The sequence below is a fragment of the Mya arenaria genome, chromosome 3, assembly GCF_026914265.1.
Source record: "Mya arenaria isolate MELC-2E11 chromosome 3, ASM2691426v1".
Taxonomy (NCBI): domain Eukaryota; kingdom Metazoa; phylum Mollusca; class Bivalvia; order Myida; family Myidae; genus Mya; species Mya arenaria.
Genome location: NC_069124.1, coordinates 69,998,056 through 70,022,682, shown reverse-complemented (window position 1 = coordinate 70,022,682; position 24,627 = coordinate 69,998,056). Strand labels below are relative to the sequence as shown.

The 24,627-nt window shown below is 37.3% G+C and overlaps 1 protein-coding gene across 3 annotated transcripts; it reads right to left on the bottom strand.

Annotated features, from left to right (window-relative positions):
• Positions 1–341: 341 nt before the first annotated feature.
• LOC128228248 (advillin-like) lies at positions 342–20,034 on the bottom strand. Of its 3 annotated transcripts, XM_052939431.1 has the most exons (27): positions 19,853–20,034; positions 19,176–19,365; positions 12,239–12,440; positions 10,507–10,660; positions 10,275–10,349; positions 10,039–10,095; positions 9,013–9,090; positions 7,832–7,884; positions 7,580–7,679; positions 7,181–7,291; positions 6,944–7,010; positions 6,522–6,672; positions 6,183–6,363; positions 5,683–5,839; positions 5,352–5,449; positions 4,905–5,123; positions 4,623–4,688; positions 4,400–4,483; positions 4,026–4,171; positions 3,671–3,770; positions 3,478–3,561; positions 3,288–3,332; positions 3,099–3,164; positions 2,005–2,130; positions 1,688–1,759; positions 1,288–1,383; positions 342–988 (listed from the first exon to the last, which is right to left on the bottom strand). In XM_052939431.1, the coding sequence occupies exons 2-27, from the start codon at positions 19,357–19,359 to the stop codon at positions 839–841; spliced, it is 2,922 nt and encodes a 973-aa protein (XP_052795391.1). In that variant the 5' UTR covers positions 19,360–19,365; positions 19,853–20,034; the 3' UTR covers positions 342–838. The 3 variants fall into 3 exon arrangements, with proteins under 3 accessions (XP_052795391.1, XP_052795392.1, XP_052795393.1); XM_052939432.1 differs by lacking the exons at positions 19,176–19,365; positions 19,853–20,034 and adding an exon at positions 16,502–17,129; XM_052939433.1 differs by lacking the exons at positions 19,176–19,365; positions 19,853–20,034 and adding an exon at positions 13,385–13,493.
• Positions 20,035–24,627: the final 4,593 nt, after the last annotated feature.

The window sequence follows — 24,627 nt, the reverse complement described above, 5'->3', positions numbered from 1 at the left end:
CAAGGAATATATGCATACATGTCGGGAGAGTATTGCTTACAAGGCGGCTCGAGCGTTACTGATCCTTTGAAGGTATTGAAACAAAGGTTTCCAAAATGCCTTATGGCCTAGCAGACTTCTAGACGTCACGAGATTTAAGAATATTTCCATATATTGATTGATTTTGAGTAGGTAAATATTCATGTCATTTTTTTTTTCTTAAAGAAATTAAAGTGATATATCATTTAACCCATTTATTAGCGAGTCCATCACATCATCGTATTTCACTTTCCTAAATATGATGAGTCATTACGCATTTACATAAATAAAAACACATGCAATTAACGTTAAAAATGATTTATTGTAAAAGTAACAAAGTTATAAATTATCAAATGGTTTACATATAAATACAAATAAATAAAATGCATTACAATAAGAAAATAGCATTGATTTACTTGTCAGTATATCGTCAATTGAACAATCACGTTTTGAATCAATGGGAGAATATACCATATACAATGACTAATAAATGGCGGCATGGCAGTGGCTTTACAGCTTAAATTACGACAAGTGTGCTTTTAAAATTATAGTACCTCTGCTGTAAATGATTAAAGAAAGTAGCAAAATTGCCAAATAAACAATAATGATTCACCCCATTGGACATCTGATGTATATCGAATGAAAATCAATTATTCAATGCCTACCATGCCAATTGTATTTAATGTCATTATTCAATATGAATTTTAAAAGACAACAAAATATGGCTATCACATATCATTTGCAGTAGTCAAATATCACAGTCCATCCATAAGCGGATATCACAGCGCGCCCCCGTTGGTGAGGTATTTCCGGTTGTGGGTCACGTTGGCTCGGCGTGTTGGATGACGGGCGGCACGTACAAAAGGCGGGCGGAGCGGAGCACCTGTCGCTGCTTCCACACCGGAAATCGGTAAAACTCGAGCCGCGACACCTTTAGGTTATCCCGGAACTGACGCTCTGACAGGTGGTTCTGTGGCGTAGTCAGAATGATTACATTGTTTTGTATATAAAAGTTGTTTACGTAGAAGTTGATGGGTATAATAGTATAACATTTTAAAACATTAAAAAGGGTTATATTGTCCCGATTAAACCCTATGGACATAAATCGGATACTTGTTTCAAAGTAAGTTTCATAAAGCATCACAATGGATAATTTAATAAGTGCGGGATTAATTCCTACATAAACTGCAACGAAAAAGCACCTACGACTAACAGTATATTATCCACATTTCTTTACTGTTATAAATATATGTTCTGTTCTTTACTCACGTGTTTGTTTGTGTCGTCGATGTCTGGGGGAAGTTCCTTTTGCAATAGAACGCGGTACGGGTACTTAGGCTGGCTCAGAAACGTCGTATCAACCAGCTGTAAACATGGAGACATATGACATGTACACTTAACACCCACTTCACTTGTAACATAGATAATCAAGACATAGAAGAACAAGTACCTAAAGCTGTAAAGGCATCCAGCATTAAACAAATTCGCGGGGGTCGGGGGGGGGGTCGGGGTGATCGTGCTCCCCCTCCCCCAGCAAACCGGGCCTTTACATAAATTATGGTCACTGTTGAATTGACTGCGTAAAACTTTGATTTGAAAAATAAATAATATATTAAGTCTTTGTTCAATTGCATCTTATACTTCTTGTTGTAGTAAATTGTTATCTTACATTTTGATCAATGTCGATCTTTGCATTTTCCTGGCGTACTCGTTTCCTCAAAATCTCATAGGAATGCCTCCCCTGGAATAACAAATAGACAGTATAACAATAGTGATATATAATAAATTATGATTATACCAGGATATATAGTACATCACCTTTCAGATAAATCCTAACGTACGTGAATAAAGCTTCAACAGTTTATCATTTAACGTACGTGAATAGAGCTTCAACAGTTTATCATTAAATTCATTAAATACAACCAAACAAAGGACATGCGAATATATAAAACTCGTATGAGGATGAAACTGGTATGGGAATGTTACCGAGTATCCGAGTGCGTTCCATGTACGGAAGTGTTTGATAAATGCGAGAGGCTCGCACCGCTGGGAGACGGCCCATACAGATACCGCACTGTGGTCGCGGCACGCAGGGTCACACCGGATGTACGCCTACGGAAAGGGAACACATATAATTATTGCAAAATAATATTGAGATAATTTTCGTTAAAACATATGGGACTCAAAATGTATTGCATCCAGGTATATCATGGAAGTTTTTGTCCACTATGGTAGTATTGCGTCCATGTCTAGCATAGTAGTACAGCGTCCAGTTATACCATTGAAGTATGCGTGCATGTACAGCATGATAGTATTTCTTTCTTATATACTATTGAAGCATTGTGTCTACGAATATCATGACTGTATAACATGCATATATACCATGTAAGTATTGCGTCCAGGTATATCACGGTATAAATTCGTACAAGTATAGCATGGTAGTTTTGCGTCGAGGTATACCATGGTAGTGTTTAGTATTTAGTTTATGTATACCTTGGTAGTATTGCGTCCATGTATTTCGTGGTAGTATTGCGTCCATGTATACCATGGTAGTATTCAGTGTTTAATTTATGTATACCGTGGTATTATTGTGTCCATGAATATCGTAGTAGTATTGCGTCCATGTATATAATGGTAGTATTTAGTGTTTAGTTTATGTATACCGTGGTAGTATTGCGTCCATGTACTGTATACCGTGGAAGTATTGCGTCCATGTATACGTTGGTAGTATTGCGTCCATGTATATCGTGGTATTATTGCGTCCATGTATATCGTGGTATTATTGCGTCCATGTATACCGTGGTAGTATTGCGTACATGTATATCGTGGTATTATTGCGTCCATGTATACCGTGGTAGTATTGCGTACATGTATATCGTGGTATTATTGCGTCCATGTATACCGTGGTAGTATTGCGTACATGTATACCGTGGTAGTATTGCAACCATATATACCGTGGTAATATTGCGTTAATGATTATAATGGTAGTATTTCTTCCAAATGTTCGGTTTGCATCTTTTTTAGAAGCAACTTCATTTAAAGTGGTAACTGTTTGTTATTTATGCTAAGCGGCTCCCTACCTCTGAGAGCTCCAGCAGCCGTTTCCGTCGTTTTCCTTCCACTCGCTCTCCGCACCACATGAACAACTGAAAACGGAAGAATGCTTACTTTAATTACAACATTATACAGCTCATCAAACTAGAAAATGGATTTTTCAGGTGTAAGCAAAATACGACTTCTAGGAACAGAACAACTAACATGTGACTTACCTGATCGAATGTGTCCAATATAAAGACACCTTCTTCGGAAAGATCCTGTGAATGAGAATGAGAAAGTTTGAGCCTTGATTGGCCAGTCGCCTTAAAAATACAGTGTACTTTTTAATAAGTAAGAATTGTGTTAACAATAGATAAAAATAGTGTTTACTTCTGTAGAATTTAGAAGTTTCGTGAAACGTACCTCTTGTTGAAAATTGTCGATCAATTCAAAATCCCTCTCATTTGGATGACAATAGAGCAAACATGGCGGCCGCCGCTCCAGCACCTGTGAAAGAAGAAATAAACAAGAGTTACAGAGAAATGACAGCTTAATGAACTGATGATGTATATATGGATGACATGAAACAAAATCACGCTCTGGTAGACTAACTTACCTGGGTTTTGTACTCGGTTTCATAAGCCTTTGTACCTCCAACGTGCTTCAAGAACGCTACGGTCTCTTTACCCTCAGGCACAACTTCGTATGAATACATTCTGCAAAATACATGTCACGCTTCCAGTTCATACAAGCAATTGAAATTTGATTACAATACAATATAAAAACCTTTAAGGCGAAGATAAGTTTAGATGTGTATTATTTTCTTAAGTGGCCATGTTTTTTTGTTTGTTTTTTTGACTGATGCAATTTTCACAAACAAAGAAACCGTACCATTGTTAAAGTTTTTTATGACATTTGTTCGGTTGTACTCATACGTTCAACCAAGCCTCCCTCCTTTATGCAATACTCACTTGGCTGAACACAGAATGCCTAGAAGGTCCTTGGTGGCCTCGCGCTCGGTACTTCCGGATTGGCGGCCGTACCACAGGAAGGGGTTGTCCTCTGTCAATAGCAGGAACGACGCTGACGAGTTAAAGCTGTCCCAACACAGTGGCATCTGAGAGAGGAACAACATAATGTTAACGTTTATAAACGAAGACCTAGAACCCAGCCAGGATGTGTACGGTATTGTCTTAATAAGCAAAGGTTCACGTTATAGGTTTGTTTTCAACTAAAACCAGGTTTGAAATACATAAGTTTATAACCTTTGATTGTTTTATATTGATTTCTAAAGTTTAAGAAGAAATAAGTAATGTTTTAGTTCTGCAAGAGTTAACATACTTACTTGTTGGATTCTCGTGGCCCTGTCACCGGCGTCTCTCACACAGAACAGTTTCCTGTCGGACTCTGTCTCCAACTCTCCATCATACTAAAAACAAAATTCAGTACTGTACCTATTACTTTTAAATTGCCGCTTTAATGTTATTGCAGAATATTCGAAGTTCATATTTGGAATGTTAAACAAATCCCACGCAGTTAAAGGCATATAATCTAAAGATGTATTTTACCACTAGCATCCAGTCTGCCAGCGCCGTCATGAAATGCTGCGGTTCTCTACCGTCCAATACCCGAATCTGAAACACATGATGTAATCTTTTATAGTTAAATTTCACGATTACCGTAAATAAACTAGCTAGAATATATATATGTACTCCTGAATTATACAATGAGATTCAACTTATTACAAAACTACACTAAAATGCAATTTATATACAGACGAACCCCGTTGGATCGAACTTGCTTGGTTCGATTTCTTCGTTGGCTCGAACCAGATGTCAAGGTATACTCACCAAGACGGCGGCGTTCTCGAGCTGGTCATTTTTCTCGAGAGCGAGCTGTACGATGCGGTCCTTATCTGCACGCGATGCCTGTGTACCAAGCCAGTAGTAGAGCACGTACTGAAAGTGTGCGCCCTCTAGCGTGGTGTGGAATACAAGGAAACAGCGCGCGTTCGTGAACACGCCCACGTGGTCCCATTCTGACAGCTCGCCCTCACTCAACACCCACACCTGCAGGGAAGAAATAAATATATCGTCAAAAGACCCTACTAAAGCAAGTGCTTTGACCTTTTAAAGGCGACATGCAGTCATCAAATTAAAATCCTTCGTAATAGTGCATCGCATCAGATATACGTGAAGTTAGCGGCCTAGCGGCGAGAAGTAAACGGCCTAACGGCACCAGCACTGTGCATATACCGGATTTCAGGTTAAATACAACTACATTGTCAGCATGTATACCTGCGTATTTTTGCGAATTTCGCCTAGCGTATCTTCTGACCAACATCCCTTGACTGTGGCGACCGTGCGTCTGTCTGTGCGTGAAAACAAGGCTCGACCTGCAAAAGGCAAACATCACTACTTGTATTAGATGTTGTAGTTTTCTAAATCTAACGCTTTTTTCGTTTGGTCAACAAATAGTTGATGCTTCATTTAATCTGGAAGACAACGGTAAGAATTCTTTTTAATCAAACACTCTCGGCCCCAAATTGACCACACAAAATAATGAAAAGCAAACCTCATAACACTGGCATTACTTGAAATACATGGAATAGCATAGTTTCTCACATACCGACATTTCCTGCGCTGTAGATCTTTGTTAGGGGCATGCCCTTGCTGAGGTGGTCGCGCCAGTCACAGAAACATTGCTTCATCTCCGTGGGCTCGTGCCCCTCCCGCACGCGACACACGGGGCTTTCCGCTGGGTACCCGTGGTGCTCCCGCAGCGACTGAGAGACACGGTAGGTTTTATATTAGGAAACAGTCCATTATTTCAACTTGACCTTCTAACATTAAGATGAGTTGTATTGTCATTCGCGTTTAAAGGCATTTAATATATAAACATAAGGAAGTCATAGTAAACAGCGTTAACATTAAATCGTCAGTCACCTTTTACACAAATTACTTTTATTAAAGTCTCATTTTGACAAGAAACAACATTGTAAAATAAATGAGACTCATCATCTGAATGCAACGATATATCCATTACGATACTCTCCTTTTATTAAATGATTTAGAGTGTAATCGAGTGTTGCACACGAGAGTATCCGACCAAGTTGGCATTCGGCTCACCTTTGCCCTGGAGATAGCATTGTTGACCTCGTCCTCCATGGCGTCTGCACCCACCCACATATACATGGCTTCCCGTGGCCCCTGGTCTAGGAGGAAGCTGTCTCGCGTCACCAGGTACCGTTGCTTAAACGGCCGCTTATGGGCTTCCGGCATGTCGTATAACACGCGGTCACCGGATACTCTGAAGGTTATTAGTTTTACTTAAGTGTCATATTCAACAAGTTATACTTTGGTTATTAACACAGTAGTTACTAAAACAAACCTCCTTTTTCTTTTACTTTTGACAGTAGCGTCTTAATCATTGGTTGTCCATTTTTAGAGATCATTGAACTGTCGTACCTGTGCATGACCAGGCGCTGTTCGGCGCTGTCGTGTTCTTCTGTGTGTTCGCCCTCTCCCTGGTCGAGAAGGCCGTTCGTGGGCAGCTCCGGAAATGCACAGTCGTCAAACTTCAGCTTGAACCGCTCGGACAGACTGGTTTCGGTCTCGTCTGATGGAAGGGAGGTAATACGGTGTGAGATTTGGGAATAATTGCAACAGGATTTTAATCACTGGAGCCTTAATACAACATTTTATCAGATTAAGAAGTTCCGATGAATACTCTGCGAGTGTCAGATTATAGTTAAATTTGCAGATAAACCTACTGTTACGTTTCTCGACAACCCATTTGTTTAAAACGATATCGCGCTACAACCAAGAGTAACATTGGTAAATCCATGATAATGTATATGTTTTGAAATATTAAAAAGAAAACTGGTTACCGATGACAACAACATGGCACGTTCCGTTTCTCTGTCGCAATTGCATCTTCCTTGCCAACCTGATAGCCTGCAGAAAAGGAAACATACAATTTGTGTCTGGCTGGGTAACGTGACAATTCAAAACATGAACCGGGTAATCCCTGTTATGTCGAACAAATGTTAAAAGAACATGTTTCTAAGAACAAGTTTTAAAAATTCCAAAATACTTTGACACATTTTATCAGATTTTATACGTACTTTATTTTTAATGACGTAGCCGCTGTCTTTCCCGATCCAGACGTAGATTCTGGGAAAACCGTCTAGAATCACGATGTTGGAAGATTGCATGTGTACACGGCTTGGAAATACCTGTCAATTGAAATGTTTTGTATTCATAATTCCAGAAAAAAAATGAATCCGAGAACAGTTACTAATGACAGGTGATGTGAGCATTGCTTATACATATAAACTTTATATACTAGCACATTACGGAATTATATCCGAGCGTGTGATGCCGTTCTATGTGGGCATTTTTTTCTACAAAATTGATGATTACTGTAAGAACTAAATTCTATAAATTCTGCTTATTTTTATACAAATAATAATACAAATTATGCCCTTTAGATAAAATAAGTGAAAGTCCAAGATAATACGTACACATGCAGCACGTGCGTACTTCCGGCCGGTGACGAGGTAGAGTCGCTTCTCATACTGGGCCGCCCGTGGGACGCTCTGCTTGTGCTTCCCCTCAATATATCTGAGGAGAGAACATACAGTTACAACTTGCAAATGTGTCCAGATAATTGAAGTTTTTCATGAAAATTGAAAGGAGTCACTAGTGCAGAGACATTTTTGCTCAAAACATAATTAAATGTCGAAAGAAAAAATAACATCTTCAGCAACACTCACACTATGCCGTCGGGAAAAACGCGGCGGAATACTGTCGACTCGTGGTTTTGGACCTGAAAAAATATGAACACCAATGCTTATATACTGCTTCAAAAAAGAAACGATAGCGAAGTTCACATAAGCATTTTCATGGAAAACACATCACAATATAACATTCCTATAACCGACCAAGGTCGCACTGGTTTGAGGATACGAGATCGATGGTACCCTTGGAAAAACTCATCACATTAAACATATCGCTTCAGAGGATTTGGGACTTAATTAATTTGCATGTTTTGAATGTGTTTATGCGTTTCTAGTTTTCGTGTATGCGTCAGTGTTTTTTTTTTTAGGTTTTAACAAGATTGAGGCCCTAAATCGCTCACCTATTCTCACGCTACTGAGACCCACGTGTTTATTAGTGGTTACGTAATTACACGTTACAGGTGCTGCACGGAGCGCGTCGTAGATAGACTGTATATTTAACATAGTTTTATAAAACCGCAGAAAAACTACACTCAGAGTCAAGAAAGCCTAGACCAAAAGGTGTACTTTAAAGCATTCGTGATTTATTTCTAACGTGTAGATTTTGGGTAAACCACAATGATGTACATGTATCAATATGCTCATTGCCTGATGTCGTCACAACATACGTTGGCGTTGATATGTGTCGTTATCCGTTGGAATAACTCAACATCCATAAAAAAAGCATGCAGACAATAAAAGGTTAGCTATTCCACAAATGTCTTCTTTATACAAACTTTCTTCCCACGAACACTATACGTTAGAAAGATATGTTTCAAGGAAATGGTAGTCACATCGTCATTAAACTAAAGTGAGCTTAAAATTGATGTTCAAGAAATATATTCTTTTGCATGCATTCTATTTTGACTGAATGTATATTAGTTCAAGGCAGGTCCTTGCTTGCAGAGTGTAGTGAGGATATAATGTTATTTATCAGATTGAGGAAGTACGAGTTTTCATACGTACACTAAAAAAATCATTACTTGAACTCAGTTAAATGACATATGTTATATTAATGATAATTACTAACAGCCACTTCTTTTAAAACTTGTACAAGAACAACCAGGCGTCAACTGAATTAAATAAGCACTTATGGTGTTGCTAATCAGTTGAATGGTGTGATATAATCTACGTGTGAGACACTCATTAGTATGTAGCTGTAGGGTGTCGGTACATACCTCCCTGGAAAAGAGATGGGCGTTGGCCACTATCAGGTCTAGGTGGTGCGCCTTCTTCTCCCCAAGAGCAGCCTCCGCCTGCAGTGGTCAAACAGTAAACAACGTTCTCTATAAATGGCCTATACACATAATGTGGACATACTCTTGTCCGATGTCTTCTAAGTTGTCATACGCAACAACACATTTTTGGAGTAGGTTGACATCGTTTTTTTGGTATACTAACTCGTCGGCGTATCTCCATTTGTATTAACCGCGTAGATTGATACAGCGTTTATAACGTCGATTTTTTTTGGTTTAAGAGGTTGTTTCCCTTTCCAAAAACGCGCATACCCCACGAAACTGCAGAATTCCCCACGATATGTTTGGCACTGATACCATTTAAAAGTTAAAGATAAAAAAGTTGTACTTGTCAAAATAATATTCAAGATATTCTCGAAAAAGTGAAATGCATGAAATCATTTTGGAACCAATTGGATGGCAGTATTTTTTCAATGTATTCGACTTTTAAATTCCATACTGATCGACGTTATAAGTACTGTAGATATTCGTTGAAACGCCAACCTATTGTCCGTTCGTACACAGTCAATAACTACAGACATGTTTAAATGACAAATCCTAGCACCTGCATGTATTTATATTGCTTCAGTATTTTGAGTGCACATATTGTAGCGATTGGGACGAAAAAGTCCTTGTGAAAAGTAAACGTTCGCCTATCTGCGCTAGGTATGAACGTTAAATTTCCTAAAAACATCCAGATACACAATAACCTATACATGTAGTTACCATTAAAGTTTTAAAACATGTAAATATGCTATTTCATCTATTTGAAATGTTTTTGTATTTTCGAAAGTCTGAAAATTTTCCAAGGTTGGAAGACACAGCAGTGTAAAAAATATAAAAAATCACACGGTCGGTCGTTGATCTTGGTGTTTGTGATAGCTTTCATATTGGCGAAAATGTGTTCCGAACGATACTTATGATTCAATTGATACCGCCTCTATTTGCAAGGGGTTTGGATGAACATACCTCTGTTGCTTGAGATCCAATCCAGTAATGAAGTGTCCTGTCATTTGGACTTACAACCTGAAACATTTTTGAAATACGGAACTAACACTTTAAAAACGATCTAGTAACAGCCTGGATACGCACAGATTGCAATAAAGCGAAATATTTACAACGGAATATCATGATGATGTACTATTATAAAACAATGATAACACTTTATTAATAAATTTTTAAACGCAATGTAAACATTCACCTACATTAAGAACTATGTAGACATTCCCCTCGTGGAAAAACCCGTACTCATCTACGTCACAACAGCGGACGGTTGTGCCCTAAAAGAATAAATTTTTTGAGATAAATTCGACACGCGTGATTCAAACAGCGCATGTCATTTATTACAGCTATATACTAGTATTACTATTTAAGAAGCCAATCATTGTTATATCAAAAATATTGATAATGACACTGTGCATCACTGTCAGTGCTTACCTGGATCCTCCACACGCTGAGCCCGGGCATATCCGGTGTTACGTCAATGAAAGCGTGCTCCATGTCCTTTGCGGCGTTGGGGGTCGGGCTTCTGGCCCCCTCCCGGATAGAACTCAGCTGAGTGCTCCGCCCGCTCGCATAACCATCACGATAACTGCAAGTACATAAAGAAATACCGTGGTATTAGGCATTTGGCTTACGCTTCCACTGTTTAACTGTAAAATATTAAACCAACGGTAGTTCCATTCTCATGAATGTAGAGACTACATCTGTGAGGCTTCAAGCCCTTTTACATGTGAGGTGGACAACCCAACCATTAAATCAAATAATCATTCATCTTAAATTAAGCAACACTTGAGCAGTACAAAAGTAAAAAAATAAATGTCGTACAGCATGGTAGGACTTATTTGCACATCCAAATGTATTCCTGAAAATCGCACAAACTTAACCGACTTCCTCTTCCGGCGATCACTGAGTCGTATTGAAAATTTCTTTGACAACATTGTCTAATCGGTAATGTGTTGCTGCATGTTAGGAATAACCAGCCGAAACAACGACTGTTTACAGTCCATTCACCATCCAAATACGACAATTTGTATTCCTTCTCGACATTAAGTCCAAATGATTGTTTCCTCTAAGAACCTGGAGAAAAGCTTGTCAGGATGTCTGGCTGCTTAATTGGAATCGATAGCCCATACCTGCAAGGCCGTTTACTGGAGGTCGCCTGTGAGGTGCGCTTCAACAAAACGACCCGGGTTGTTGTTTTAATGAAGTAAATCACGCTACGGTGTTGTTGTTTTTCCCCCAATGTTATCTTACGCTAATGGACGTGTGCAATCTTAATTAAATGTAAATCACTTTGATAAATATTGATCAAACACATTTCTACAATAAACACCGTCCTTGGTCATTTATTCCAACAGTTTAGATTTATCCATATTGTAGCGTGCTCGGGGCTCCAATGACATGATAATCCATGAGTGCAAATCTGCGAAAGTCACTACAAATTAGTGTCAAACATTTCACCGAACGTAGTCTGATGTCCAAGACAAATGCGTCCTCATATATCTTTTATAATTATTTTTTACATATGCTAAAAGGTATATTTTAATAAAAAAATAAATTATCCGTATCATTATTTTAATAACTCTTGGTGTATACAATGAGCATCTCACCATTCTCGAAAACATCCTGTTTGTGACATTGTTGTTGCATGGACGGCCATGTTGCCGTTTGGCAACGGACGAAAAGTTTAATTTATTGCTTTGATTGAACAGTTTTATTTGGCCGTTCTTCCAGTGGTGGCAATAGCATTTCAATCTGGGTGGCTTACCGTGTAAGACTATTACGAACATTTCCTCTGGAGCCACTTGAGGGCGAAACTATTCTGGTACGGGTGTTAAATCTGGGTCTTGTCCGGCCTAACCTAAGTCCACGAAGTCGTTCACCTACTTCAAGTCCTACATTATTCGGCTTATCAATTGTTTAAAGGTGCCATACGTCTCATGAGTCAAATTTGGTATTAACTTATAATCTAACATTGCACAATTCAATATCTGTCTGATTTTAATACGTTTATTATTTTCTTAAATCGTATAAGACGGCAGAGTTAGTTTAGGAGTGTGTTATGCATAACCAGCACATGTCAGTCATTAAGAAAAATGTACAACAAATAGTATTTAAGATTTTAATAAATATATTAAGTCGTGTTATTCACGTCTGAATCACATACTTTTCGACCCTGGTAACGGAAACGGGTGTCTGGATGTCCCTGCGGATGATCTTAAACTCCGCCTCTGAGACAGAATGTGCGGGGGTGTGACGGCCCGGCGCCAACCGGAACGTTAGGCTCTTGCCGGACTTGGGCCGCAGCTCAGTACTTCCGCCGCTGAGACGTCCCTCTTGGACACTCACAACACTTGTTGGTCGCAGACCTATTGAAATGAGAAAATCTTAAAAAAAAATCGTGTAGGTATTTCGGTTTCACAAACGTTTCGCTGTTTGCTGTACAGAAATGCATCGGTGTTAAATACATACATCACTGAAACTATACTGTATGTAATCAAAATACACTACATGGCTATAGCAAATTCTACCGTATACAAAGTCGAGTTGAAAATTATTTTCCACCATTATTATTACGTTTATGCGTAGTCAATATAAAGATGTCGTATGACGTCGTAAGCACCTCTTTAGAAAGATCAGCAGATCAACTACTTTTCTGACAAGCAAAGACGTCCGAATGTATCCAGTTTTTTAGCACTATAAGAACGCATCAATAACGTATAAAGTGTTTAAGAGATTTTTGTTTGCGGCTTTATCACTAGATTTTGCTGAAGAAGTGACACTTTAAATTAGATTGTTTATGACATACTCAGATTTATGACATATTAAACCATATTTACCATTTGAGTTTAATGTGTTGGATAAATACGGATTGTTTGATCTATGGTAACTGATAGACACACATGAAATTCATATCAAACATTTACAACTCAAGAACATTGGTCTAGATATCTCGAGTTCAAGTTTTAATTCCAAGTCAGTCACACGCAGAAGTAGGAAATATTCCAAATAAGAGTTTCTTCTATTTTAACTCAGGTACATATTTCAGTTCTTATGCATTTACTTCAATCTTGTTTAATGATTAATTTCGAAAAAGATATCATATTCATAAAAAGTTCTTTTATGTTCACAACGTGCACCTATGCTACCCGTGGGAATATGATCATCTTCCGAGTACAGTAATAAAAATTATAATTGAATTTATATCCCGACTTATAAAATTATGGTAAAAGACCAAGCACATTCTATGGATTGAAGTAATTTATTGAAATGTTTACTTCACAAACAAGCGTATGCCAATGACACCACCTACCCTTTGTTTTCCTTTTCTTTAATTTCCACATTTTATTGTACATAACGTATAAAGTTCCAATTTTACACTGATTTCCTTTCCTTGAGAAAACTATTCACCAGAAATTAATGTTTCATTTCACTTCCATACGATACAAAGTTTGCTATTTCCATTTGTATAAATAAATTTCTTTTCGTATTTAAATATTTATAGCCTAACAATACCACTAGCATTTAATTGACATATCTATCCATCACTTAATCTACAAGTATCGAATTTCTGCTATTAAAATTTAATACTTAAGCAGAGCTAATGGAAAAATGCTATAAATTCCATATAGAAATACTACATTCGTTCCATCAAAACACACGACTCAATTTGATCAATTAACAAAAGAATTACTTAAAGTTTCAATGTCATATATGATTAATGATTTCTTGCCTGGTTTACCCACAAAGCCCCACATTATGTGATGGGCATGATAACCTTTCAAGGGGTCTTTTATTTTCAGACAATCACTCTAGTATATATACAGTGACTGCGTAATACCTTATAGCAGGTGGCTCACCGTCTTTACTTATATAGCACACGTATACGTACATAATTAAATACATAAACAGTAGGTCGAAAACGTACTATTATTAAATATATAAAATGAATTCATGAAAAAGAGGACAAAAATTGCAGAACACGCAACCCCCAATGGCATTGATAGACAAATATCACGGCTCATGAAAGAAGTAGAAGAAGACTAAGAAGAAGAAGAAGACTAAGGAAAAGAAGACTAGGAAGAAGAAGACTAGGAAGAAGAAGAAGAAGAAGAAGAAGAAGAAGAAGAAGAAGAAGAAGAAGAAGAAGAAGAAGAAGAAGAAGAAGACGAAGACGAAGAAGACGAAGACGAAGAAGAAGAAGAAGAAGAAGAAGAAGGAGGAGGAGGAGGAGAAGAAGAAGAAGAAGAAGAAGAAGAAGAACAACAACAACAACAACAAATAAAAAATGATTAAATGCGTCGACTATGTTAACTTTTAGCTAACCGTTGTAAAGCTCAACGAAAAAAAATCTGAAAGAGAATACATAATTATAATCATTAGTTGTGACAAAATGTGTACATTGTTATCACGTTTATAAAGCGATGAACAAAACGTTTTGTAATTTCATTACAAGAGATTCAACAGAAAAAAATGCAATGAAGACGAATACTTACAATTGATCAAGGCACCCACATAGACAGTGACAGTCTGACTTTTGATGACACTATAATTTTATGGGAGAGGACCTCTTGTGTTTAAAGAGGGTCGTTTGTTTACACACAAAGATGGCAAACATTGTAACAAACTAACACAAGGGATAATACTTCGCAATGGTATATATGAATATGTAAAAGATACATTGTACATACATTGGACTCAGTACATTGTAAATGACTTGGTCAAAAGTCCCTTTATCACTGTGGTCATGATAGTTGTATTGTAGAACCATGCAATGACCGAGGTCGTGAAAAACAGTAAAACACGTATAGAATTCCCATGATTATGAAACGTTATTTATGAGCAATCTCTGAATAACATAATAAATCCCATGCAACATCAATATTTGCTATTTTTCAAAAGCTTCATTGTATAAATCCTAGTGTCAAAAGACACCTATACTGCCTTTTGAAACATAATTATAAGGTCGCATGAGAAAGGCAAACCCTCTTTCAGTTTTCAATGTTTTCAATTAACAGTTCTCGAATTTCAACAGCACAAATCTAAACCAATGTTTATATAAGCACTTTGAAGAAAGGGTTAGAGGTTATTGGCAGAGAAGGATACAAATTTGAAATACAAAGCGCGTCTCCAAAATTAGTTCTAGACACTATTAAAATAACATAGAACGGAATGCAAGTCCATGTGTACCCAGAATTGGAGGGGTATATAACCCGTTTAAGGTAAAACGTTAACGAAATATTACAATACAATGTTCATACTAGGTGCGTTCACAGACGCAACCTTTGGCTCCGGCTGATACGTCTTTGGGACGGGCATCAATTAAATACCATGAGATACATACAAAAATCGGGATATTCCTCTGTGTAAGAATAAAATAAGTATGAAATATATTCGTAATTACAGCCATATCAAAGTAAAGCCATGACCGTATATGCTGAAGTTTGTAAATACTGATGTAAAAGTTTATATATCTTAGTCCGCCGTAAAGGACAACAGATAACTTATCCGAACGTCTTACATACCAACATTTTGAAGTCCTCTAATTCCCTGTAATCTACTAAACAAATATCATCGAAAGCTTGTTTTTGATAAATTGCTTTAAGTATAAGCCTTCTCAAACTTATAGCCGATTCATAATGTACGATACAACTTCATATGGGAAGTATATTTTGCCTTAACACTACTATTTATGAGAAAATACATTCACCATAATGTAGAATAGCGACTTGAACATCATGGCTGAACATCATTAATCAAACAACTCATTATGATATCAATAAAAGATGATGGTCTATTATACGGAGACTGGCACGGAACGGTTGTTTAGCAGGCTGTCATGAGTACCGTGTATTGCTAGGACAACTACGACACAAATAGAAGATGAATTCAATATATAGTTCTTGCATATCAATTTCAAGATGAATAATGAAATTTTTATTTTGCATAGAAGGTCCTTCTGATATTGTCATTTTAAATCTGCATGTATCAATATTTATCGACTCTTTGGCCTTACTACAATCATCTCTGACGAAAGGAAAATGTCTACGTTCGGTATCAATGCCGTGATATGTATTTGTTTAAGTCTCGGACGAAGTGACCGTTTGCTGCGGCGTACAACCAACATTCGGTTGGAATTAGTAATATACAAGCAGGAAGATTAATAGTAAGGAGTGTTTTAGAAGAGTTGAACTTTGTGTAATAACACACGAACTATTTCAATCTGATTACGACCAATTGTTTCATTTTGTTTCACACGCATGCATAATTCTAAAATAAAAACAAAAAGAACGTTTATGTTCCCGTCAGGCCCGGGTCGCCGAACAGATTCCGATTCATTTAGAAAGCTATTGCAAAGTCATTGCCTAATGCCGATAGAATGGTTGATTAAAACAAAAATAAACAGTAACTATTTACTTAGAACACTTACTAAGAGCACTCATGGGCCTGAAGGTCCGCATTCCTGATTTAGGTCTCTTCATTGTCCCAAACTTTTAAATTCTCCACAGCATGTACATCTATCTTAGTAAGTATTTTAATTTCTGCACAATATTTCCTTTTCACTTTCCTTCAACCTAGAACAGTATACATCTTCAAATCTGCACTGTATCGTCAATAAAGTGTTAATAACTAAATTTTAAAACACGTTTTGCTGACATTCAACAGGTATTTAATCCTGTTTATGTCCAGTCTAATCTCATCTGTTTCTTCTATTATTACTGCCGCTATATAACTATATTGATAGTTCCATTTATAAAGTCTCTGTGGAAAATCAATCTTGCTTTGCTCTATGAATCACTTTAACACTTGTCCAAATACTTAAATTCACCCACGATTTTGCTTGTTATTTCTAGTTGAGCTGTTGACACACATTAACTTTTTAATAAACACGGCTTCTTAACCATACAAACTCACTCCTCAAGAAATTGGCGAACGCTTTCACATTAAATTATATTCAAATTTATTATATAAGGCACTTTTATGGCACTTGTATAGCGGAATGTCTTCATTACGATCTTACTAACATATACAATTGCGCCTTCGATAACGATAATTGAAGCAATTTAAGGCATGTTTTTGAAATGATTTGCTTTAAGATCGAACCTTGAATAGCCGAATTTGTTATCTAGGGGCACTTCAAACGAATCAATATAGTAGCAAACGCGAAGTCAACGTGTTCAGCATTTTCCTGTACTAGGTATTAAGACACTGTTCGTACACATCTCCCCAAACTTAAGAATGTTGGGGATTAAAGGAGGGGTTAAATTTAGTGTGCTAATTTCAGGTATTTTGTATCAGCCGGTTTACTTTCGAACGCGCACCTGTTGAACCATTTATAATTAATCCGTTTAATCATATAAGGGACAACAAGACTAACTGAACACGAACAAGCATACGACCTGTATACTATAAGCTTACACATAGATGAAGACAAACGGGTCGAGGTATAATTAATTGTTCGTGTTTTTATGGTCTTCGAGAAGATTAAGTCGGCAGGTTGGGCGCGGCTTATTAGTATTTGCGATTATCAATATTGTATCATTCTTAATAAATAAACAAACTTCAAATTCACTTAATGATTAAAAACAAAATAATATGAGCAATAACGATAGATCCTTGTTGGATGATGTATACTCTATACTGCATTGTGGTATAGGTTGCCTGCTAGAGCGATCATCTCGTGATATCGTATATCCCATCCTCAGAGGGCACAATTTAGGTTTACATCTGACAGATGCTTACATATTTTTTTCAGTTTTAAACCATTTTTGTATTGTACTCATTTGACTTTAATCGTCGAAACAAAACAAAACAGATGATTTGTGTCGAGTTACAAACATATTAGCCTTTATAAAAGCGGTTTCAATTAACAGCTACGTGGCCACAATTTCCCAGTTAAAATGCGCCAAAATATCGCTAATATCTTTTAATCGAGTGTAACCTTAACAAAAATGAATTGCCTACGGTAGAACCGGCATCCATGCTTGTGGGTTGTCCTTGAAGAAGACATAAAGGGTTCTTACAGTGATAAGGCTGTAGGTAAATACGCGATGGTAATTCTAAATCAAAAGTCAAACATTTGGATGAATGAACATATTATGAACTTATCACAACATACTCAGAGAAACGACATGGCCTGGCACATTGCTAAAGTCTTAAGCAAATTTGTATTACCTCGCGAAGCCAAATAGTGACTAGTCTAAATCATTAACAAGTTCTATATATGGATAGCTAGAAACCATCCACAGTCGATATTTCACTGAAGGCAACAGCCTTTAAAAATGAATGTCCATATTTGCTTTAAATACAAGGTCTCTTAATCCCTTTCCCAAAATCCACACAATAAATATTTATATTATAAATGGTTAATTGAAGTCGATTATCTAAATACTATAAATTAAAGTTTTAATAAACTAGTACAATATAAATGTCCTGAATTAGATGAGGCGACATGGGAACTTAATTAAAATGGGTAGAAGCGGTGAGGACAAATATATGTGTATATATAAATATATGTACATGTAATGTGGAAAAAATCGATCAATGTGCACAGCACATGGTCGTCTCTAATGGCAAGGAAGTATTTTGGACATCTCTTTTAACGTGCTGTCAGCGTCACCGTGCGACCCGGTCGGGATCCAACCCGGAGTCACCCGCATAAGCGCTGTACATGCGTGAGAATAAAAAATCTGACATGTTTATCATCCTAAAAACAGTTGAAACACATGATGTTTTAAGGACGATGCTTATTTCCGATTTCAAATTCCTAATATCCAGTTTAGTGAACACACACTATGCCATGTATACACTGGGATTGCATATACAGGTACCAACTGACAGACCGTGTGTGTGTGTGTGTGGGGGGGGGGGGCTTCCACTCGGTGTTCGCCCCAAAGATTTTGCAGGTGAACGTTAAATGTTAATAAGCTAGAACTAAAATAAGCCAACATTGTCTCGGGGAGAACCCCCATACATTCACACCAAGACAAGTTGGAACCTATGTTCTGTTCCCGCATATGCGCGACATCACTAATATCAAATCCTGGACCCCTCACCGGTACCTTATTATAAAATACATTTACTCTCCAAAATGTTAAACTAACCTGGTGTTGATGTGGGCGTCTGTGGTTTTTCAGGTGAAAAGCGGACAACGGTCCTGGAGTGTCGGCCCCTGTGGGAGTGGCGCCCACTAGCCGGGGACTCCTCCTCCCGGTACTCGAGGCACGCCTGGTACGCGTCCAAGTTCGCCAGCAGGTGCAAAAAGTTCATCACGGGGTCGGGAAACATCTGCAACTAACCAGGCATTACTACTACAGTTACATTGCATGAGTATCAGTTTTGAGCGGTACTCAATACTAAACCAATTGTTCTCTGATGAGGAGCTCATCTCTCTTTAGCTGAAAAGGAAAGATCTTGTATATCCAAGAAAACCGTCAGATATTGCAGCCTTCATCAGCGGGGAGGGAACGATATTCTGGCTGATCAATGCAAAACTATCTCGTATATCATACATTTAATATACAACTGAATATGTCCGTTGTCACCTTCGATACTGTCTGGTACCATTAAACGACAGCGGCATGCATGCAGTTTGTTAATACTTTACTAGTAGTTCTAAAGAATAAAAGGCGACATTCGAACAAACATCCTCATGGTTGCAATTTGTTTACTTGAATTAAAACTCCCTTTACCATAAACGAAACAGCGAGTTGAACATGTTTAATCGCGTAAACCGTGCACTCATGCAAAATATACATAAAATTGTTTATATCGTACTTACAAAGAACAATAAGTGAAAAGACTAACTCCAGCTATGGAATCTCCTGCATAAATACTGCACGGTGCATTATCACCGCACTACACACGTGCGGTAACTACAAGATCCCTATATAGCATTCAGTTAAAGCCAAATTAAACAAAATTAATCAACTTTCTTTAGTTCTTATCGTGAATAAGCTTTCGAATTTGATAAACTTTAGATCAGTATAACTTTCGAAAATCTGAAATAAAGGCTGATTTGCATTGAATGTTTTGTTTTTAACAAGAAAACCGACATAGGATCTACAACCGATACGATTGTTGTATGATTCAGTTTTTCCAATTAAAATTGATTTTTATTGTTTGTATGGCAAGTGAAAACAATAACACCGGTTCAGTAAGTTAATTCACTCGACGATTTTCATTCATATTGGATTTACTTAATAACAACGAGGCTTATATGACAAGTTGGACATTTGTTCGAATTTTATTACAAATAAAATGTGACATCCATTCTGAGACTATTTTTTTCTATTTAAATATATATTCTTGAAAAACAGAAGGGACCGAGAACGCATAGTTCATGATATTTGCCATCTACATGATTTGATCAGGGTAGAAATAGAGTGGTTCTTCCACTGAGTCCCGTTTGATCAAGGCAGAAAATAGAGGGGTTCCTCCACTGAGTCCCGTTTGATCAAGGCAGAAAATAGAGGGGTTCTTTCCCTGAGTCCCGTTTGATCAAGACAGAAAATAGAGGGGCTCCTTCACTGAGTCCCGTTTGATCAAGACAAAAAATAGAGGGGCTCCTTCACTGAGTCCCGTTTGATCAAGACAGAAAATAGAGGGGCTCCTTCACTGAGTCCCGTTTGATCAAGACAGAAAATAGAGGGGCTCCTTCACTGAGTCCCGTTTGATCAAGACAGAAAATAGAGGGGCTACTTCACTGAGTCCCGTTTGATCAAGGCAGAAAATAGAGGGGTTCTTCCACTGAGTCCCGTTTGATCAAGGCAGAAAATAGAGGGGTTCTTCCACTGAGTCCCGTTTGATCAAGGCAGAAAATAGAGGGGTTCTTCCACTGAGTCCCGTTTGATCAAGGCAGAAAATAGAGGGGCTCCTCCACTGAGTCCCGTTTGATCAAGGCAGAAAATAGAGGGGTTCTTCCCCTGAGTCCCGTTTGATCAAGGCAGAAAATAGAGGGGTTCTTCCACTGAGTCCCGTTTGATCAAGGCAGAAAATAGAGGGGTTCTTCCACTGAGTCCCGTTTGATCAAGGCAGAAAATAGAGGGGTTCTTCCACTGAGTCCCGTTTGATCAAGGCAGAAAATAGAGGGGTTCTTCCACTGAGTCCCGTTTGATCAAGGCAGAAAATAGAGGGGTTCTTCCACTGAGTCCCGTTTGATCAAGGCAGAAAATAGAGGGGCTCCTCCACTGAGTCCCGTTTGATCAAGGCAGAAAATAGAGGGGTTCCTCCACTGAGTCCCGTTTGATCAAGGCAGAAAATAGAGGGGTTCTTCCACTGAGTCCCGTTTGATCAAGGCAGAAAATAGAGGGGTTCTTTCCCTGAGTCCCGTTTGATCAAGGCAGAAAATAGAGGGGTTCTTCCACTGAGTCCCGTTTGATCAAGGCAATAAATAGAGGGGTTCTTCCACTGAGTCCCGTTTGATCAAGGCAGAAAATAGAGGGGTTCTTCCACTGAGTCCCGTTTGATCAAGGCAGAAAATAGAGGGGTTCTTCCACTGAGTCCCGTTTGATCAAGGCAGAAAATAGAGGGGTTCTTTCCCTGAGTCCCGTTTGATCAAGACAAAAAATAGAGGGGTTCTTCCACTGAGTCCCGTTTGATCAAGGCAGAAAATAGAGGGGTTCCTCCACTGAGTCCCGTTTGATCAAGGCAGAAAATAGAGGGGTTCTTCCCCTGAGTCCCGTTTGATCAAGACAAAAAATAGAGGGGTTCTTCCCCTGAGACCTGTTCCAATAAGGAACGTAAGACGTAAGATCGTAATTTTCTAGGCGTAAGTCCGTTTTGGCGTACACTGGTATATCGCTTACATTCTAGCTTTACCCGATAATTTATTTTATTGAAACGCGGCCCTGGCTAGGGCACAGGAGGGGCTCACGTTGGTACTGTAATTATTTGCATCAGGAACACATGAGTACAGGCAGAGTGTTGGTGGATACCGACGGAATGACCAACACCAGTAATAATAATGATGAGGAGTAACAAACGCTCAACTCGTTGTACATATAAAATTGAGACATAATACATTTGATAAAATTTCTGACCAAATGTATGTAGACAAAGATTCGCATATGTATAAATATATTGTACTCTATGCTTTATAGACATGAGATGAAAAACACTGTTTCACATAAACAACCTATGGGATATTATTATGAATTTACTATTTTTAAATATTATTTATAATTTATCTGTCCATGGAATTAAGGGCCATCTTCTATATTTATGGATTGAATATTACGTCTGAATTTAGCGACTAGTTTGACGTTGATATTGATACGGTAAATTCATTGAGAAGTCAAAAATGTCAAATAGGCATTCATTAAAACTTTAATCAATAAAAGTATTTAAAATGGCAATCATTCAAATGCTTCCGTTTTTAGCCATTGCACTGAAGTCGGATAAAAACTTAAAAGGTGAAGTGCTCAGTAATATGACGGATTGCCAAAATAATTGAAATAACAGAACAAATCAAAGCAAGACAAACAACACATGTACCTTACACCTGTTATTCTGTATTGTCGTATGACATTATTCGGCAGCATAATCCAAGTGCTGTTGGGTGCACCCCTATGGGCTTTAGACAAGTTGCAAATTGTGTTGCTCAAAATCCCGCCACTGGAGCAAACTATTGGCAAAAACCCCTGTGGTTGTGGTATGCCCTACGCATAAAAACGGATAGGATAAAATCCTTGATCAGTTCTATTTCTTGTGGTTTTAGTGGATTTATTAAAATATCGAATGAAAAGCATTGCTCAGTGCATTATCCAACGGATTTACGAAATTAATTTTAAATTGGAGACGTCGCGTCACTATGTCAACAGATCAGCCAAGTCCAGATATATGCATGATTACCATAGGCTGTTCTGTTTTAATACTATTAGTATAAAGGAATACATTTCACCAACAAAATTAAAGGAGACGAAAACTGGAGCCGCTTGTGTATTGGCTCAAGTTTTAAAAACCTATACGTTGCCATATATTTACATTAAACCCTTTTTGCTACTTCAACCATTGTTTCAGTGTGAAACATGTTATACACGGGTGCAACAAGTAGATTCTTCAACAAAAAATCTGGACGTTGATAAATGAAAAAGGTTTGCCGATTGTTCAGACTTTTGTAAAAGTGAACAACGTTGTTAACGTCATCGTTATAACTTAAAACGATGAAATATTTCATGATATTTCATGATGGGCTGATATATTTAAATAAAAGAAGCACAGCTAAAACACTTGTCTCGAAACTTGTAAAAGGTGACATGAGTTAAAATTTATCAAAATATTATTTGAATCCAATTAAGAATTAAAATCAAACAATTATATAAAAATTAAATTAAATTAAATAAGATTAAATCAAATTAATTTATGTAATCGATTAAATAGAAAACTAAGAAAGACTATGATAAAGATTTTTAAGTTAATGTTAAAATGAAACAACAAATTCTTATATTAAAATAAGTTATGCTTTCTACATGATGCTAGCTTCATGGTAATGAAATAAAACTTCCGCTTTAAAGAGTGCCAGAAAATAACGTTGTTCTCCGTTCCCTAATCTTAGCATGATTAATTTCATAACTATATTCATAACGCTATGTAGTCAGTCATGATAACCAGTACGCTCTTACTTGATTTGGTCAAACGTTACGGTACTTTCTCGAAGATATGTTGATATTCTGGTGAAACAACATTACCAAATTCGACTAAGTAATGTAATTTACCTGAAAGAAGCGCCCTTATGCTATGGCAATACAATTTCGATCGCGCACAGCCACCACATGCATTGTCGACCGCTGAGGGGTGCAAAGCCAGAGGTTTGTATTGTTATATAACAGGGAAGATCGTAACATATTTTCATATATAGACTTCTGTTATAATCTATTTTTTTACAATGATCTATGATTTTCTTTTTATAATGAGTTAAGATTATTGGAAAATTATAACAACAGTGTTTTTTTTTATTTACAGTATGTTTTGTATTTTTCTGGATATATTATAAGTATATACATACTTGAATCTCGTTAATAATAATAATATTAATAATAATAATAATAATAATAATAATAATAATAATAATAATAATAATAAACATTTGCCTTGCCACGTTAAATATTATTATATTAAGATGCAGATCAATACCAAAGCATATTAATTGATTTTCTATGGATTATATTTATTATGTATGTAGGTAAAGTGATAACTTGTGGACCAATACCAGATCATCATTGTGTCCATGAATTTTTCAGAGTTGTATCAAAATAATTAATAGTTAAAACGATAGGGTTACTTATGCTGTTAACGCTAACAAAGCGCTTAACAATCGGTCAATTGATTCACAGGTCGGTTCTTCTGAATAGCAATGAATGACAACTGGTTACAAAATCGAGGAAAAATAGTGGTTTGTAACCCTGCTTTCGGTGAAACTGTTGTCTGCTTCAGAAAAACTAAAAGGAGCAGAACATATTAGGAGTACGACAATTAAATACAATACACGTCGGATTATGCCATAAATGTTTTATTAAACAACAATTATCAAATAAAAAAGCACCCCGAAAATGCTGT

What these genes read in the sequence shown, in the direction of transcription:
- LOC128228248 (XM_052939431.1), bottom strand. Translation starts at nt 19,359, where the DNA reads ATGTTTCCCGACCCCGTGATGAACTTTTTGCACCTGCTGGCGAACTTG. An exon ending in ATGCTATCTCCAGGGCAAAG is followed by an intron (nt 5,840 to 6,182) that starts GTGAGCCGAATG and finishes CGTGTCTCTCAG; the next exon opens with TCGCTGCGGGAGCACCACGG. An exon ending in GGAACGCACTCGGATACTCG is followed by an intron (nt 1,760 to 2,004) that starts GTAACATTCCCA and finishes TTGTTATTCCAG; the next exon opens with GGGAGGCATTCCTATGAGAT.